Source organism: Paramisgurnus dabryanus, chromosome 6 (genome assembly GCF_030506205.2).
Source record: "Paramisgurnus dabryanus chromosome 6, PD_genome_1.1, whole genome shotgun sequence".
In the NCBI taxonomy this organism is placed as follows: domain Eukaryota; kingdom Metazoa; phylum Chordata; class Actinopteri; order Cypriniformes; family Cobitidae; genus Paramisgurnus; species Paramisgurnus dabryanus.
The window spans coordinates 49,219,546-49,234,291 of NC_133342.1; the positions used below are offsets into that span (position 1 = coordinate 49,219,546).

The 14,746-nt window shown below is 39.3% G+C and overlaps 1 protein-coding gene across 1 annotated transcript in view; it reads right to left on the reverse strand.

Annotated features, from left to right (window-relative positions):
- Positions 1-1,945: 1,945 nt before the first annotated feature.
- phlpp1 (PH domain and leucine rich repeat protein phosphatase 1) overlaps positions 1,946-14,746 on the reverse strand; it is an 88,045-nt gene continuing 75,244 nt past the window's right edge. Inside the window, exons 9-17 of the mRNA XM_065272960.2 lie at positions 13,527-13,622; positions 13,113-13,268; positions 12,630-12,830; positions 10,923-11,085; positions 6,884-7,014; positions 6,627-6,743; positions 5,220-5,414; positions 4,864-5,092; positions 1,946-4,537 (exon numbers count right to left, since the gene is read on the reverse strand). Coding sequence (XP_065129032.1) covers positions 3,353-4,537; positions 4,864-5,092; positions 5,220-5,414; positions 6,627-6,743; positions 6,884-7,014; positions 10,923-11,085; positions 12,630-12,830; positions 13,113-13,268; positions 13,527-13,622 — 2,473 coding nt within the window. The 3' untranslated portion in view covers positions 1,946-3,352. The remainder of the gene's footprint in view (positions 4,538-4,863; positions 5,093-5,219; positions 5,415-6,626; positions 6,744-6,883; positions 7,015-10,922; positions 11,086-12,629; positions 12,831-13,112; positions 13,269-13,526; positions 13,623-14,746) is intronic.

The following is a 14,746-nucleotide window of genomic DNA, read 5'->3' on the forward strand; positions in this document are numbered from 1 at the left end:
TTTCTGGACTTTGCACGCGTTTAACACCTAAATACAACATCAGTATCCCATTAAAGAAAACTGTAATTATTAAAAAAACATAAATGAATCTATGATTTCTTTACCCCACATTAGATAAATATTCGTCTTGCCCTGCTTGCATAAGGCTACTGCATGCATTATACAAACTGTTAGATGAAAACATAACGCAAGGCTGAATTTTAAACTTCTTACATTTGATTTACTGTCTTTTAATGAAGCGAAAGGCTTCATGTTAACTGCAGTAACTTTGGTGAAAGTTGTTCGGGAAATCAAAATTCCATCATAAACCTTAAACTTCAAATAGCAGAGCTCAACACTATAGGAACACTCCCAAAAATATTGGGTTGTTTTTAACCCAGGGCTAGGTAACTATAGGACAGAACACATTTCTTGGTTAAAATGACCCAAATACTGGGTTGTTTTAACCCAACTGCTGGGTTATTGTTAATCAACCATGTTAAAACAACCCATTATTTGGGTCATTTTAACCAAGAAATGTGTTCTGTCCTATAGTTATCCAGCCCTGGGTTAAAAACAACCCAATATTTTTTTTTAGAGTGAAGAACTTACAGTCAGGACCAGTGGGTGATTTTATCTTCTTTTGTTATTTAATTAACTTTAATGACTTCAACAGGTACTGTTTATTAGCCTTTAAGACCGTATGCAATAAAATGTTTAAGCCGAAAGATGAACATGGGCTCATGTAAACTCCATGCACACGCGCTACCGGTGGATGAAGCTGTACTGCGCACGTAATACGTCGCAAGTTCAAGCTTCGCAGCAGTCCATACAACATAGTGAATCTAATCATTATACAGTATAAAGATCTCTTCAAGAATTAAAGGTTGAATTTTGTTAATAAATACGCTCTATAAACACTGCAGTAATGTTTCTTGTCTTGTCACCTTGACAATAAACTGCTGTATAATAGTTAGCGTTTGATTACTTGATATCTTTCTTGCACTTCCACTAACTGAGCATCTGTCTTCCTTTGAGTTGCACCTCTGTCTGCCTGGTTTGATTTGATTGGTCATCTCGGAATAATTTTGACTTAATCTTACTTAATGGGGTGCAGCGCAGACCTGTTGGCCTGTGACATCACACTACCGCAAGATCTATTTAAAAGCATACTGAGTCAATAGGCTTGGTCGACTTCATGCTCGCTGCAAGAACCAATAGACACATGACATCGAAGCACAGCGAGAGCGCGACGTTGTGTGATTTCTCTAATCGTTCTCACGGTACTTTGACGTCATCCGTCTGTCGGTTCTTGCGGCGCAGCATTAATTCGAACAACCCTATTTACTGTTGAATCGGTCTCGCAGTGCTAAGACGTCACATGCCTATCAGTCTGTGCGGCGCCGCAAGAAGCCAAATGAGTGCTAAGCGTTGAGTCAAATAAGACGAGCGTCAGATAATGACCGAGGTCCGGACCTCAATGGTGGATACGGCCATGGCTACGAGTAAAACAGCATGAGACGATTCAGTTTTTGCAAAGATTCATTCAAACGTATTCGCGAACCAATTTAAAACGTTTGGCCCATTTGCTTTGTAAAGAATCGACTCAAAAGACTCATTTATTTGCAATACTTTGTAAGGAATCGACTCAAACCAAACTTAATTCGTGAATGCCCCAGGAACACGAGATGGCAATTTAAAAATTAAAATACACATTTTGTAATTAATTAAAATACAGTGTAACAAAGTAAAAGTACAATTAATTTTTTTCCACCTCAGAAGGGCAACTTGAGTCGAGAAGGGCATATGGGCAGTTGCCCGGGCAACCTGAGCAACCCCTGTGCACGTCCCTGATAAAGCCCCCTTCAGTTTTATACAAGACCCCACAGCTTTGTGTTGGGGTTTCACATTGTCCCCTACTTAAAAATCTAGACAAAATCACACCAGAAAGCACCACAAGGTTAAATTTATAGTCATAAATTTAAAATTTATTATAACAAAATCAGGAACTTTTGTGTGGTTGGATTAAGTACAATTTCTTACAGTTAAACTGGTCTGCATTACAGGACTTGACAGAGTCATGCTGGTGTGAGGAGACAGATGAGCAACATGTGTTGTGTGTCTGTCTGTGTGTGTGTTTTGAGAGAGTGAGCACAAGTCGTGTGTGTGTGTGTTTGTGCATATGTTTCTGACACATATACATCTATTGATTGGCATAAAGGGTCATCTCTAAACACAAAGTTCTCTTAAAAAGCATTGGTATACAATATTTGTCTTATTTACAATCATTGGAAAGAGGAAAAAAATCATTTCTCGCAGAGAAGATTAGTAAAAAGTGACAAAGTCACTATAAAAGAGTAAGCAACTCCTAGGAGTTAGTCTTTCAAATTTCCACTAAATCTCTAGTTTTATACAGGCCTGACGCCTTGATTTACTGAAGAGATACAGTATAACTTCAAGTGCTCTATCTACAACAGTATTACTAGTGTGTACCATACCAAACACAATTTACCTCAACATCATTTTCGCTTTTAAATCAATTTGAAGTCTGTTGTTTCGTTTCTCGCATCAAAAGATATGGTAACGAAAAAAAAAACTGAAAAAAATATCCATAGTTTTGATGCTGGTATCGACAGTTACGTCGCAATGCTAGTGTTGTGTTGAATAACAAGGGTAAAAACAAAGTTAAACGGTCATTAATCAGTAGTGAAACTCTAGTGAAACACTTAAAGACGATCACTCCGTCTTCTCTTAAAGGGAAGTGGCATCATACACATCCCAGCCTGTTTGTCTTAAGACCTTTCAGGAGCGGTCACAGGTCTGACATGTTAGCATGCTAGATGATTGACAGCTGTCTCTTGCAGACTCCACGTGAAGTCGAAATACTGCACCGTGTACAGTCTTTAAAAACATTTCGTTCACCGTCATGTCGTTTCAAACCCTTTCAGAAGCAATTTATTTTCAAGAATCTTTACACAAGGATCATTTGTCGTTGTTTTAACTGTTTATAGCAACCACATTTGTCAAGCAGGTGACAAAACATCAGAAAAAGACCAAAGATTTGTGCAATATAAGTCTTCTGAAGCTGTGGGTTTGTTAAACTACATTCAATTTGCGGTCTAGGTGCAAAGGGGAAGATTATTCATGATTGTAGTTCATGACACGTCACAGCGAGAACTTATCAATACTTAACCCACGCTTGTGGTCACTATAAACGTTGTTGTCATATGGAAAAGAGCCGTGTGAAGGTTTTTCACCCTGTTGTGTTTTAGAGAAACAATTGCACCATACAGGTTTGAAACGACATAGAGGTGACTGAGAACGAAAGTCTTGTACGGCAGCCACCTGCTGCAGACATACAGCGAGTGCTGTCTCATAGCGGCGTGTCGTAGTAATCCGCAGGTCGCTCGCTTTTGTCTGGTCTCTGTTGGTCCTGCTGATGTTGTTTCATGATTTCCTTGACCTCCTCCTCTAGCTCTGGAGGAATGATGAACTGGTCGTCGGGGTCAGGTTGAGCAGGGGCGGTGAAATAACCCCCGGATTTCTTCGAAGGAGCCTCAGCCGCTACCTCGATCAAGTTATGGCTTCTTTCCTGTGGCGCGACAGAGCCGTTGCCTCTCCTCTTTCCCAACGTCTTGGTCCACTCATCCATTCCGGCGTGTTTTCCGACTTTGTCCTCTTGCTTCAGAGTTCCTTCATTGTCGATCTCCTCGGCTGCCTCCAGCAAAGGCCCTGAAGCTTTCTCTGAGACTTCTGGGGTGCAGGGTGGAGCTGGTGGAAAAGACAGCAGGTGGCCCAGACAGTGAACATCCGCTTCTACTTCCACTCGACTGCCATTGGAGAAAACACCGGCGATGGGTTCCTCGTCCTCGCTGTCTAGGCCGTTGTCCGAAAGCGCGCTAGAATACATCGCACCCGAGAGCTGCCTCTGGAACGAGCCGGGAGCGTTGGGCGCTAAGTGAAGCGTGCAGCAGGGTAAGCGTGCAATCTGCTGCAGCTGTGGCAGGTGAATTTGCGGATGAAGGTGAAGATGAGCCTCCTGGAGCGGGATTGGCGGCTCATCCGAGGAAGCGGTGGATCCCACTTCGGAACTCATCTCAGAAGCGCTGACCTCGGAACTGATCTCGCTGCACGAGGACGGAGGCACGGCGGCGGAGGAGGGTGGGTACAGGCCCGGCCCGGGGCTAGGAGGGGGTTGTGGTGTGGGATGGATGCTTCCGGAGGCCGGCTCAGAGGACGCAGAGCAGCAACAGCAGCAGCAATCTTCAGCGACGCTGAGCTGAACCACAACAGCGCTGAGGCTGTCGGTGCATCCGTACGCTTGCGCTAGAGTGCACAGCTTCTTGGCGGCCGCCAAAGGATCTGGGACTTTCCGTACGGCTTCCACGGCCTCGGCGGGGTCCATGACCTCAAACAGACCTCTGCTGCCCAGGATGAAGAACTCATCTCTGGCCGTTAATGGAAGCGTGTTGACGTATGGACGAGGTAGGACAGCTGGGTAGAGAAACGAATAGCCCATGATGCGTGTGGAGTCCGTTACACCGTTCACTTTGTTGTCCTGTATAAAGAGAGGAAGACTTGATTGAGTCTGGATTAAATACATTCCTAAACCAGTCATTTAAATAATTGAGCCGCTACCGTTCTGAGATGGAGACGAGGAGGCTAAAGGGAATGATCAACTGCAGTTTCCCAATTATTGTGTTGTTGTTGTTACCCCGTATTAACATTAGAGTTATTAAATAAAGTAAATAAGGTTATTTGATTTCGATAAAAGGTCAAGTCAAATGTTTTCTTTTGAATTGACGGACACGTATTGAGAAAGTGCATGCAGAGGGTCGGTCCAGATCTCATGTTGATGATTTATTATATTGGCGTACGAGTTACCTCGGTGATGATAGCTTTATGCTGTCGTACACGGTTGTATTCCTCTTTGATACCGATGTTGTGCAGCAGTGACAGTGGAAGCGCCTTGCCGTCTCGACACAGCACCGCTTGACACTTTCCCACATTAGCAGCGGTGAGAGTGAAGCATCCCGCCGGGTCTGTTGGGTCATGACGGATGTGACACAGAGCTGCCGAACCACCCAGTTTCTGCCCTGCTGTGCCTAACTTTCTGTATGCCGGAGAAAAGAAAGAATAACATCTAAAGATCTCCTTCAATGCCAATATCACTAATATATTACATTTCAATCGAAACACCAATATCATATACTATGGGATGTGTGACTAAAGTAAATCACCTCTGCATGACCAGGAAAGTGTTTGTCATGTAGTCTTCTTCACTTTTGGTTCTTTGTAGTTCTTCAGCCAGTATGTCGTTCATGGTGCACTGGAGTAAATAGGGGACCTCCACATTCCTGTCACCATCAAACACGCCGTACAGAGCTTCTCTGTTCCCACAGAAACTATTAACAGACAGCGCTGCCACACACAGTCTGCACAATACAAACATCACACCTCAACATTACAGACAATAATCACACTGTATGTACCTCATTATATAACTACAGACTCGCTTTAAAGACCAGACCAACGTGGCACAACGTGTGAAAACCCAGCAAAAGTCACGTAATCTAATTCTAATAGATTTAGAGCCTCAAAGTAGTCATGAACATAAAAAAAGACAAAAATTATACGATTGTACAAGATTTTATTGTTATAAATAAAAGTTTAAGATGAACGATTTTACACTTTATGAATATTTGTTTCTTTTCTATCATTAGAAAGTGAAAACAGACCATAATATCACATCACATGAGCGACAATCAGGTCAGTGTCTTGGAAAATTGGGACTTTAGCCTGGATCTTATTTCTGTGGGGATATTTTTGGTATTTTTGTACAAAAAAAAAAAACTATTTCCTATCTTATTAAATTCTTTTTCACTTGCAAATGTAAAATATTCACTTTATCCAGACAAGTGAAAATGGCATAAATGACAAGTAAGCATAGGTCATTTACTGGTTTCAATGTATACCAAGGTTTGAAGGAGTCAAGGTTTCAAAACCATACACATACATATATATACACCATATATGTGTTCATACATACATACATATTTGACTTTTTGTTCCTTCCAGGCTAAAATAAAGTCGGGAGGTTTTTCTCCAAGGGAGTCAGCCGACATTGGCTTAACTTAGCACCATCTTGTTTACGTTACATTACTAATACGCTCGCTTGTAGAGTTTATTAATAGCCGCTGTATTTTGCTACTTATATTGTCTGTCGATTTTTCTGTGTTTTCCCCTGCTTCTATTAATGTAAACCTGCTTTGAAATTACCAATTGTGAGAAGTGCTATATAAATAAAATAAAACTGAATTGAATTCCTATTAATCCTTTAGGTGAGTGTATATGATGTTAACAAAAACTTTTATTCTGCAAACGATTAGTCGCGATATATCGTTTTACAAATCTAATTATAATTTAAAGGCTTTATTTTTACCTTGCATACATGTTATTTATTGCTCAAAAATAAAATATGTTGTGTCAAGTTAAAAAGTTGTTAACATATAACATAAACTAAATATAACACTGTGAAACCATGGTATTTTTGCTTAAGGTTATTATACCGTCAAAACCTCACGCCTGCCCGTGCCTAACAATGTGACCAGATTATTACAGCTATTGAAAATGCTTATGTAACTCACTTGTTCTTGACACCCGATGCTTCAGTGTAGCCATGACTCCAGACCGCCGGTCCTCCTGTCGTCTCATTGGCTAAGGACACTGAGGATGGTGGGTCAATTCGGAAACAGCGGATGTTACTATTGGTTAAAATATTCAGAAGTGACGAGTCAAATACCCAACAATTTACATACAATACATTTTAACAGCTAAATAACAATTCTGTCATAGTAACAAAAGTACAAATCTATTATTCAAATAAGCACACACGGTTTCTTACTTGAGTTGTTCAAGGGTCTTATGGTCCAGATTTAAGCGTGGGTTGCCCGTTAGGTCCAGCTCTTGAAGTTTAGGAGGCAGATTCTCAGGTAAGCTAATCTCACTCAACTCATTGCAGCTCAGATCTACACACTAAACACAAAACACAACTAGTAAATACAAACCAAAACATACATAAATGACACACACTTTACTTAGATTAGTGGTTCTTAAACTGGGGTGTGATGGTGGCAGGTTTTATTAAATTTTTAAAAAGAAAAAAAATTCTGTGCAATTAAACCTCAGAAAAAAAGGCTTTCAACCAATAGCTTACATTGTAGAACTTAATATCTTTTGTTTAACTCAAATTCTAAGTTAGTGAGATGTCATGAAACTTCAGGGTTTTTGGGGGGTTGAGTGCATGCCGAAAACTTTGAGAACCACTGCCTAACTGTGCTTTCCATTGCATAGTACCATAGTCAGGTTGGGTCGGCTTAATATTGGGGGCTTTTACACTGGGAAAAATATGTAGTACCCAATACTATTTGGATCATATAGCACCACGGTAAGGGTTCCAAGCAAGCTGATCTGATACTAAAACGTGATGTGAAAACCATATCAGTGTTTTCCAGACTCGCAGATTGTGGCGGCACATTCGCCACAAGAAAATGCGTGACATTACGCAACTTAACTCTTTCCACGCCAGCGTTTTTTTTAAAAAAGTTGACAGTCAGCGCCAGCATTTTTTTTATGATTTTCACAAAAGTTTAACGCCTTCCAGAAAATTGTCTTCTTTAAATATTTAAACACACAGTACTGTATATCAAATGAAAGATCAGACACTCGGATCAAAAAACTGTTTTATCCTACCTTGATTAGTCAAATATAGGTAGGTTTCTTCAAAAACAACAAATTTTGAGCAAAAAGCTTAGATAAATACATTTTTGTGAAGGACTTTTGATAGAGTAAGAACTGTGTATGTTTTGAGGATTTGTCTGAATCTGAACTCTTTCACGTGAGGCATTGCTTCCGGGTTGTATAAGTTCAGGAAGAGCGCCACCTGTTGGATAATAGCAGTATTGTGGATTGACGGAAAGACTTGTAATTTGGAGGGAAGCGTTTTTGGTAACACTTTACTTGAAGGGGTGTTCATAAGACTGACAAGACACTTTCATAAAACGTGCCATGAACATAAGGGAGCTTTTATGCAAGTTTTTGACAACTGTCTAAGTGTCATTTGTTTAATTATGTCATTTTTAATGCAAAGATGACATTTTTTTTAGATGTCTTTCTTATGACAACGTGACATTAACCAATACATCATAACTTGAAATGACAATTTGACAATACATAACTGACCCCTTTTTTCCAATGATACAAATTGAATTTGTCATTAAAATGTCATGAAGTATTAATACTCTGTCAAATAATTTTATAACAGCATCATGAATATTTTCAGTTCATAATGTTAAGTTTCCTTCATGTCTGTAAGAAATTAACATCAACAATCCAATATTAATATTAATAATAATAATTCAAATTGATAAAATTATATTTCATTGCATTTTAAGACGGATTCACCTAAAATTAAATGAAACCAGTACAGTAATGGGTTAAGCCATGCAGTGTTGGCTCCATATCACATATTACATAAATCAATTAAATGTTTTGTTATTTTTTTCTTCTATGTCAGAAAATTTCAGAACCCTCTGTGTGAGGAAGAACAAATTCTGTTATTTGTCAGTTTTTATGTATTGTGCATATAAATAAAATTAACCTACCATACATCTAGGTAGTTTCTTAAGTGTGATAATTATTCTGCTATGTCACGTTTATGACATATTTATAACATGATGTTATGATGTATTGGTTTATTTCAAGTTTTCATAAAGACACTTCAAAACAATGTCATCTTTGCGATAAAAATGACATAATCCAACAAATGACACTTAATAACAGCAGTCATAAATGTGCATAAAGCTCCTTCATGTGTGATGTCACGTCAGTCTTATGAACACCCCTTCAAGTAAAGTTTTACCGCGTTTTCACTTAATTGATGAGTTAACTCAATGGCGGAGATTAAAAGAGTTAAATGAGGCAAAGTGGAACACGTCAAATAACGCCAAGGGTCAATAAATGAATGTATGGGAGCGTATAGCATGCCAACGATGCTCTCACTTGTATGATGTCAAAGCTGTAGGCAGCGCAAATATGACAACACGCTTTTAATCCCTCCCACTGTGAAGTGTTACTAAACTCGATGGAAAAGCTAACCAAGCCAAAGTAAACTGAGCTGACCTGACCAGCGGGTTACAATGAAAGGAAAGTGCCATTAGATTAATTATCTTGCTTCAATTACATGTCATTCATGAACATGATTTGTGAGTCCCGTTGGATTGACATACAGTACATGAGCAAATCAGTCTGCGCGCAACAGAAAATGAAGATAATGCAGACATGACGCCATTGACAGGCAATTGAGGAGGGACGCAACACTGCTTAAAACTATGAATGTATCTGGATTCAAACCACCGATGCACAGAAATGAAAATTCTGGTCTGAAACAGATACAGAAAATTCTGCACGCCCTTGGCCAAAAACTGAAACCAATTTTGGATAGTCGAGTATTTTTCTCCTTTGTTTGTTATGCACTCCTCATTGCTCTTCATTTTTTTTTGCTATTTTTGCAGAATAATTTCGGTGTATCCCTACTACAAACCAATAAATGTATTTAAAGTAATACACCAAAATTGGATGAAAATAAAACTAAACTAAATATTCTTCATTTAGGTCAATGCAACAGAATCAAATTAGCAGCTTTTTATCTAAACAATGTAAAGTTCTAGTTGACTATTATTACATGCAAACAGTAGTAAAGTAATGCAGGAACTCAGCAGGCTTGTTAACACTACGTTGGGTTATGATACACAGTCAATTTAATGAAAACAACAGACAATTATCAACCAATAAACATGATCAACTACAGCATATTTGGTAGCCTGTTGTGTTTCAGAGGAGGACGAGGCAGTGGAGCATCACACAGATCTTACGTATCAGTGTGAGTTAAGCAGACAGCTTTCATGATCGTGCTTTGATAACGGCTGCAGAACTCTGAGAAGTGAAGCCATATTTATTTTCAAGTTCGATAAAGCCATTTTCAGAAGAAAGTTTTTAGTGGAAGAAATTAAAAATTATATTTAAGCACTTTTTACTACGAATCACAAACTTTGTTTCAAGATGTTCATAAATATGCACAAGTAATATGTACACAAGAAAGAGAAAAACAGCACACGATTGAACAAAAACCCGATGCGTACTGCAAAAAAAAAAAAATGGCCTGAATGTAATTATATAGCAGCGGTTGAGAAAAGTCTCTTATCAAATGTTTTCACACAATGGTGACATCTTCAGGATAAGAAGTGAAGTACAGATAACATTCACTAATATAATCTGAAGTAAAACACAAATATTAATAATCAAATCTGTGATTATCATTAACTGATATCGGTTCATTAAATTAAGCATCAAAACAAAAGAACTGAACGTTTATATTCAGCCCTACTTCTTTTCTTTTACTGTTTCTCTGCTAAAAAATACTTTCTGTAAAGCTTATATATTTATTTCTAATTATTATTAACTCCTTCCCCGCCAGCGTTTTTAAAAAAAGTTGCCAGCCAGCGCCAGCATTTTTTATAATTTTTAAAAAAGTTTAATTCCTTCCAGAAAATGTTCTTAAATATATAAACATACATAACATCAAATTAAGGGACAGACAAAAAAGTTTCATTCTAACTTTATCACCTCTCAAATATGGGTAGGTTTCTTCAAAAACACACAATTTTGAGCATAAAACTGAGCTAATAGCATTTTTGTAAAGGACTTTTAATAGAGATCAGATTCAGAGCCATGAGTTCTTACTGTTTGCCCTAAAGTTGGGTAAGAGCGGTGGATAATAGCAGAAATACAAAGTTACCTCCTCAATGGCAGGAACTGGCAACCAAAAGTGAAAGTGTAAACAGACTTTGCCGTAAATTGAGTGTGTGACGTCTATATGATCTGACCTTCATCTCCATCAGCTGCATAACCTCAGGAAAGACCTCGATACAGTTTGAATGAGCCACCAGCGTGTGCATGCGTTTGCAGTTTAGGATGGTGGTGGGCACCGCCTTCAGTCTGTTTCCACTGAGGTCCACCTCCTCCAACTCCTCCAGCTTGGCCATTTTACTGCACAACAAACATTCAGACAAAAAAAACACAACGATTATTGTATGGATGTGGGCGTTATTGACATCAGCACCTGTTGTATAGCAGTCCAGCATGAGCTACTGAAAAACTCTGCACTTCATCATCAGTTACAGACAGAACAACATGAAAGTAACCATAAAACCAGGAATAGCGATTGTTTTATTTTCCCTCTGGTGATGTATATTAGCCTGACTACGTCAGACTTTGTACTTCCGCTAAATTTCATTACGCTTCTGTACTCAGTCTGAGATACCTCCCATTCAAACCATTTTCCTCAGGTCTCAAAACAACCGGCGAATCAATGAACAGAGGGCGGGCTGAGAGCCGTGACGTAGACGCTAAAGCGCCGAATGTACGGTTGTAGTTTGTAGTGGACATGGAGGCACAGAAAGCTATTTGCTCTGTTGTGGAGAACCGGCACTTGCCAACTTAATCCCGAACAAGAAAAGTGTATGTTAAACATTTTGAATGGAGATTATGTTGTTGCCCTACTCCCGACAGGTTTTGGGAAAAGTTTAATTTATCAACTATTATCGATCGTCAGCGAGAAACTGTGTGCAGCACAGCTTGACGTGCACAACAATCGAGATATCATGGAAGGAAATTTCATTGTTCACAGTTAATGGTGGAGGACGCGTGGGCAAACATTCTTTGGTGACGTTCCTGATTAACCAGAAAAAAAGGTAGGAAGATTTAATTTACATATGGTTATGGCCGTCTGGTGGAAGAGTTTGAGAGGAGAGAGGGGCGTTCCTCCACTTAGACGTGAGTGGAAAGACACCGTAAGGATAGTGTTCAACTAGCTCTGGCCCGATTTACTTTACATAATCTGCAGAAGTCGTTCATAGCCATGTTAACTTCGGTATTTCGCTCGATGGGTTTGTTTTCACATCATGCGTGTGTTTTACAGCAGAAATTTGATGCGGCTGAGCTGGCGCATAACGCACATCATATCCAAACGTTATGTGATTGGCTTACGTTTAGACCAATGATTTTAAACTTCAGACAAGCCCCTCCCATGAGAAGGAAAACGATTGTCAATTATGCCCAGCCAGACTCTGTCTATGAAGCGAAGCAAAATAGCAGAGGATGGTTCTACCAGGCTAGATGTATATCCGAGTGAAACAGCTTCTGAAATGAATAAAGGTAGGGCTGGAGTTTGAATTCATCCATCAAGAACTTAACTGACTGAATGGTTTACTACTTGCTATTTGCTGCAATCTTTTCCCAGACCCCGCCCACCTGCCATACCATATGACTGGTAGTAAAGTGAGATCGTTTCGAGGGAGGAGATTTGTGTTTTTGATTTAAGACTATGAGTGCAAATAATGATAATCTAAAAAATGTAAATAATTCTATAGGAAATATTTTTTAAATCCTCTAAAAATAATGGTTAAAGTAGGTTCAGACCTTAATCTTATATGTGCAAAAAATTGGCCTCAAGGGCTTTTTAAAATTGTGATGCTGGACAACTTCTAAATGTATTTCGTGAGAATCACCCGTATGTGTATGTGTGTGTTTACCTGGCAGGGAAGGTTTGTAGGTGATTGTAGGCCATGTGCAGTATTCTCAGATGTGTGTGTCCAGTCAGCTGAGGTACACACTTGTCTGTCAGGTGGTTATTGGTCAGATACAGCTCCTGTAAAATACTGCTGCTCTCCTCTGATAGGCTGGAGGACGGGAGGTTTTCCAGCTTATTGGCCGATGCATTTAGACACCTTAAACTGAGGACACATTTTTTGATTGAAAATTATTGAAATCCTCCCTGTTAATTATGCAGATGCTTAGTTTTTTTACGATACATTTGGACAAATATTCAATAAAAACATCTATTTAGCAGATTATTCAAGATAATGTAAATCTTGCTCTACCCAAATTAAAAAAGTTAAGATGTGTTGCTGCCATCAAACTCTTCATACTTCTGAATGAGGCTATTATGTCCTGATTATATTCAAGTATCATGTGACCTCGAGATGATCTCGTGAGATTATTGAGCACATTCTTACCTCTCTGATTTGAGGAAGAGATTACAGGGCAGTTCGATGAGTTGATTGTGTTGCACATCCAGCACCTCCACTAAAGGTCTCTCGACTCTCTCGGGTAAACGCTTTAACTGATTGTGACCGGCCAAGATCTTTCTTAAACTACCACTGGACAACAACCTGAGATAGAGAGGAACCAAGATTGAGGTTTAAAGGGTTAATAAATTAAACAAGAGCAGAGCAACTCTTTCTCTGTCTCTTTTTTGGACAAAATGTCTCCAGGCGCTAATATTTCATAAAAAACTGAAGCCAACATCCATGTTTAATGTTTACAGTTGGGAGATCCCAAAATGTATATCAAACACACAAGCAGAGATAATTCAGACTATTTACTCCAGCATGTAAATGTGGACACAGAACGTACGAGCAGACGCTCACCATGGAGGAAGTTCAGTGATGTGGTTGTGGCTGATGTCTAGAACCTCAAGCTTCCTGCTTTCACTCAACCAATCAGGAAGAGCCGTCAGGCGGTTCCTGTGACAATGGCAAGCACAAGCTTTTATTACTCGGTACATATAATCTATGTACCCGACATGGGCGGCACAGAAGTGGCATATATACTTACACTGTACCATGAACAGATAAAAACCTGACTGTGACTTTTTTAAATAACAACTGATTGACAGCCCGAGTGTACGGCTGAATGGAATGGAGGCATATTTAACTCAGGAATCTTAAAGGAGTCATATCATGAAAATCTGACTTTTTCCATGTTTAAGTGCTATAATTGGGTCATCAGTGCTTCTATCAACCTAGAAATGTGAAAAAGAACAACCCAGTAACTTAGTTTTGGTAAACCATTCACTGCAAGCATGTGAAAAAATTAGGTAATTGAAATTTAGCTCCCCTTGTGATGTCAGAAGGGGATCTTATTATAATAATTCCACCCCTTAATGTGCACTGTCCAACTACGGCACTGCCATTTAGTGCAGAGATCAGCTCATTTGCGTTTTAAAAGACACACCCAAAAACGACACATTTTTGTTCACACCTACAAAGTGGCATTTTTAACATGCTATAATAAATGATCTATATGATATTCCGAGCTAGAGCTTCACATACGTACTCTGGGGACACCAAAGATTTATTGTACATCTTAAAAAAGTCTTGTGAAATTCCTGCTTTAACCGCAGGAAACCGCACTCTCAAGTGCTGACTCTTGATTATTTTCAGAAGCGTCTCTCCGCGCCGCTTCACTAAAGGGGCTGTTTACACTTGGTATTACGATGTGTTTTCCTCAATCAGATCACAAGTGGATGAGAGAGACACATCACGTTTACTCCTGGTATTTAAATCCGCCTCTTTTGTCCACATTTGATCGCTTCTGTCCTGAATACTGTGAGGGGGTGGTCTGTGGAGACTGTGGGCGAGTCTCTCTGCTGTCATTTAAACGCGAGCGGGAGTAATGACGAGTATATATGGGCGCAAACTAATATTATGTCAGAGTCCGCTGCTTGTGTTGTAAGTAAACATGCTGCAAAGTGTTTTGTACATGTATATGTTAGAGCTTTCTCTGATATTTCAGCACAATTGATGAAATAAGATTGCGCAACTTTCACATGCTTGCAAAATGAAACTACGCTTAGATCAGACGCTTT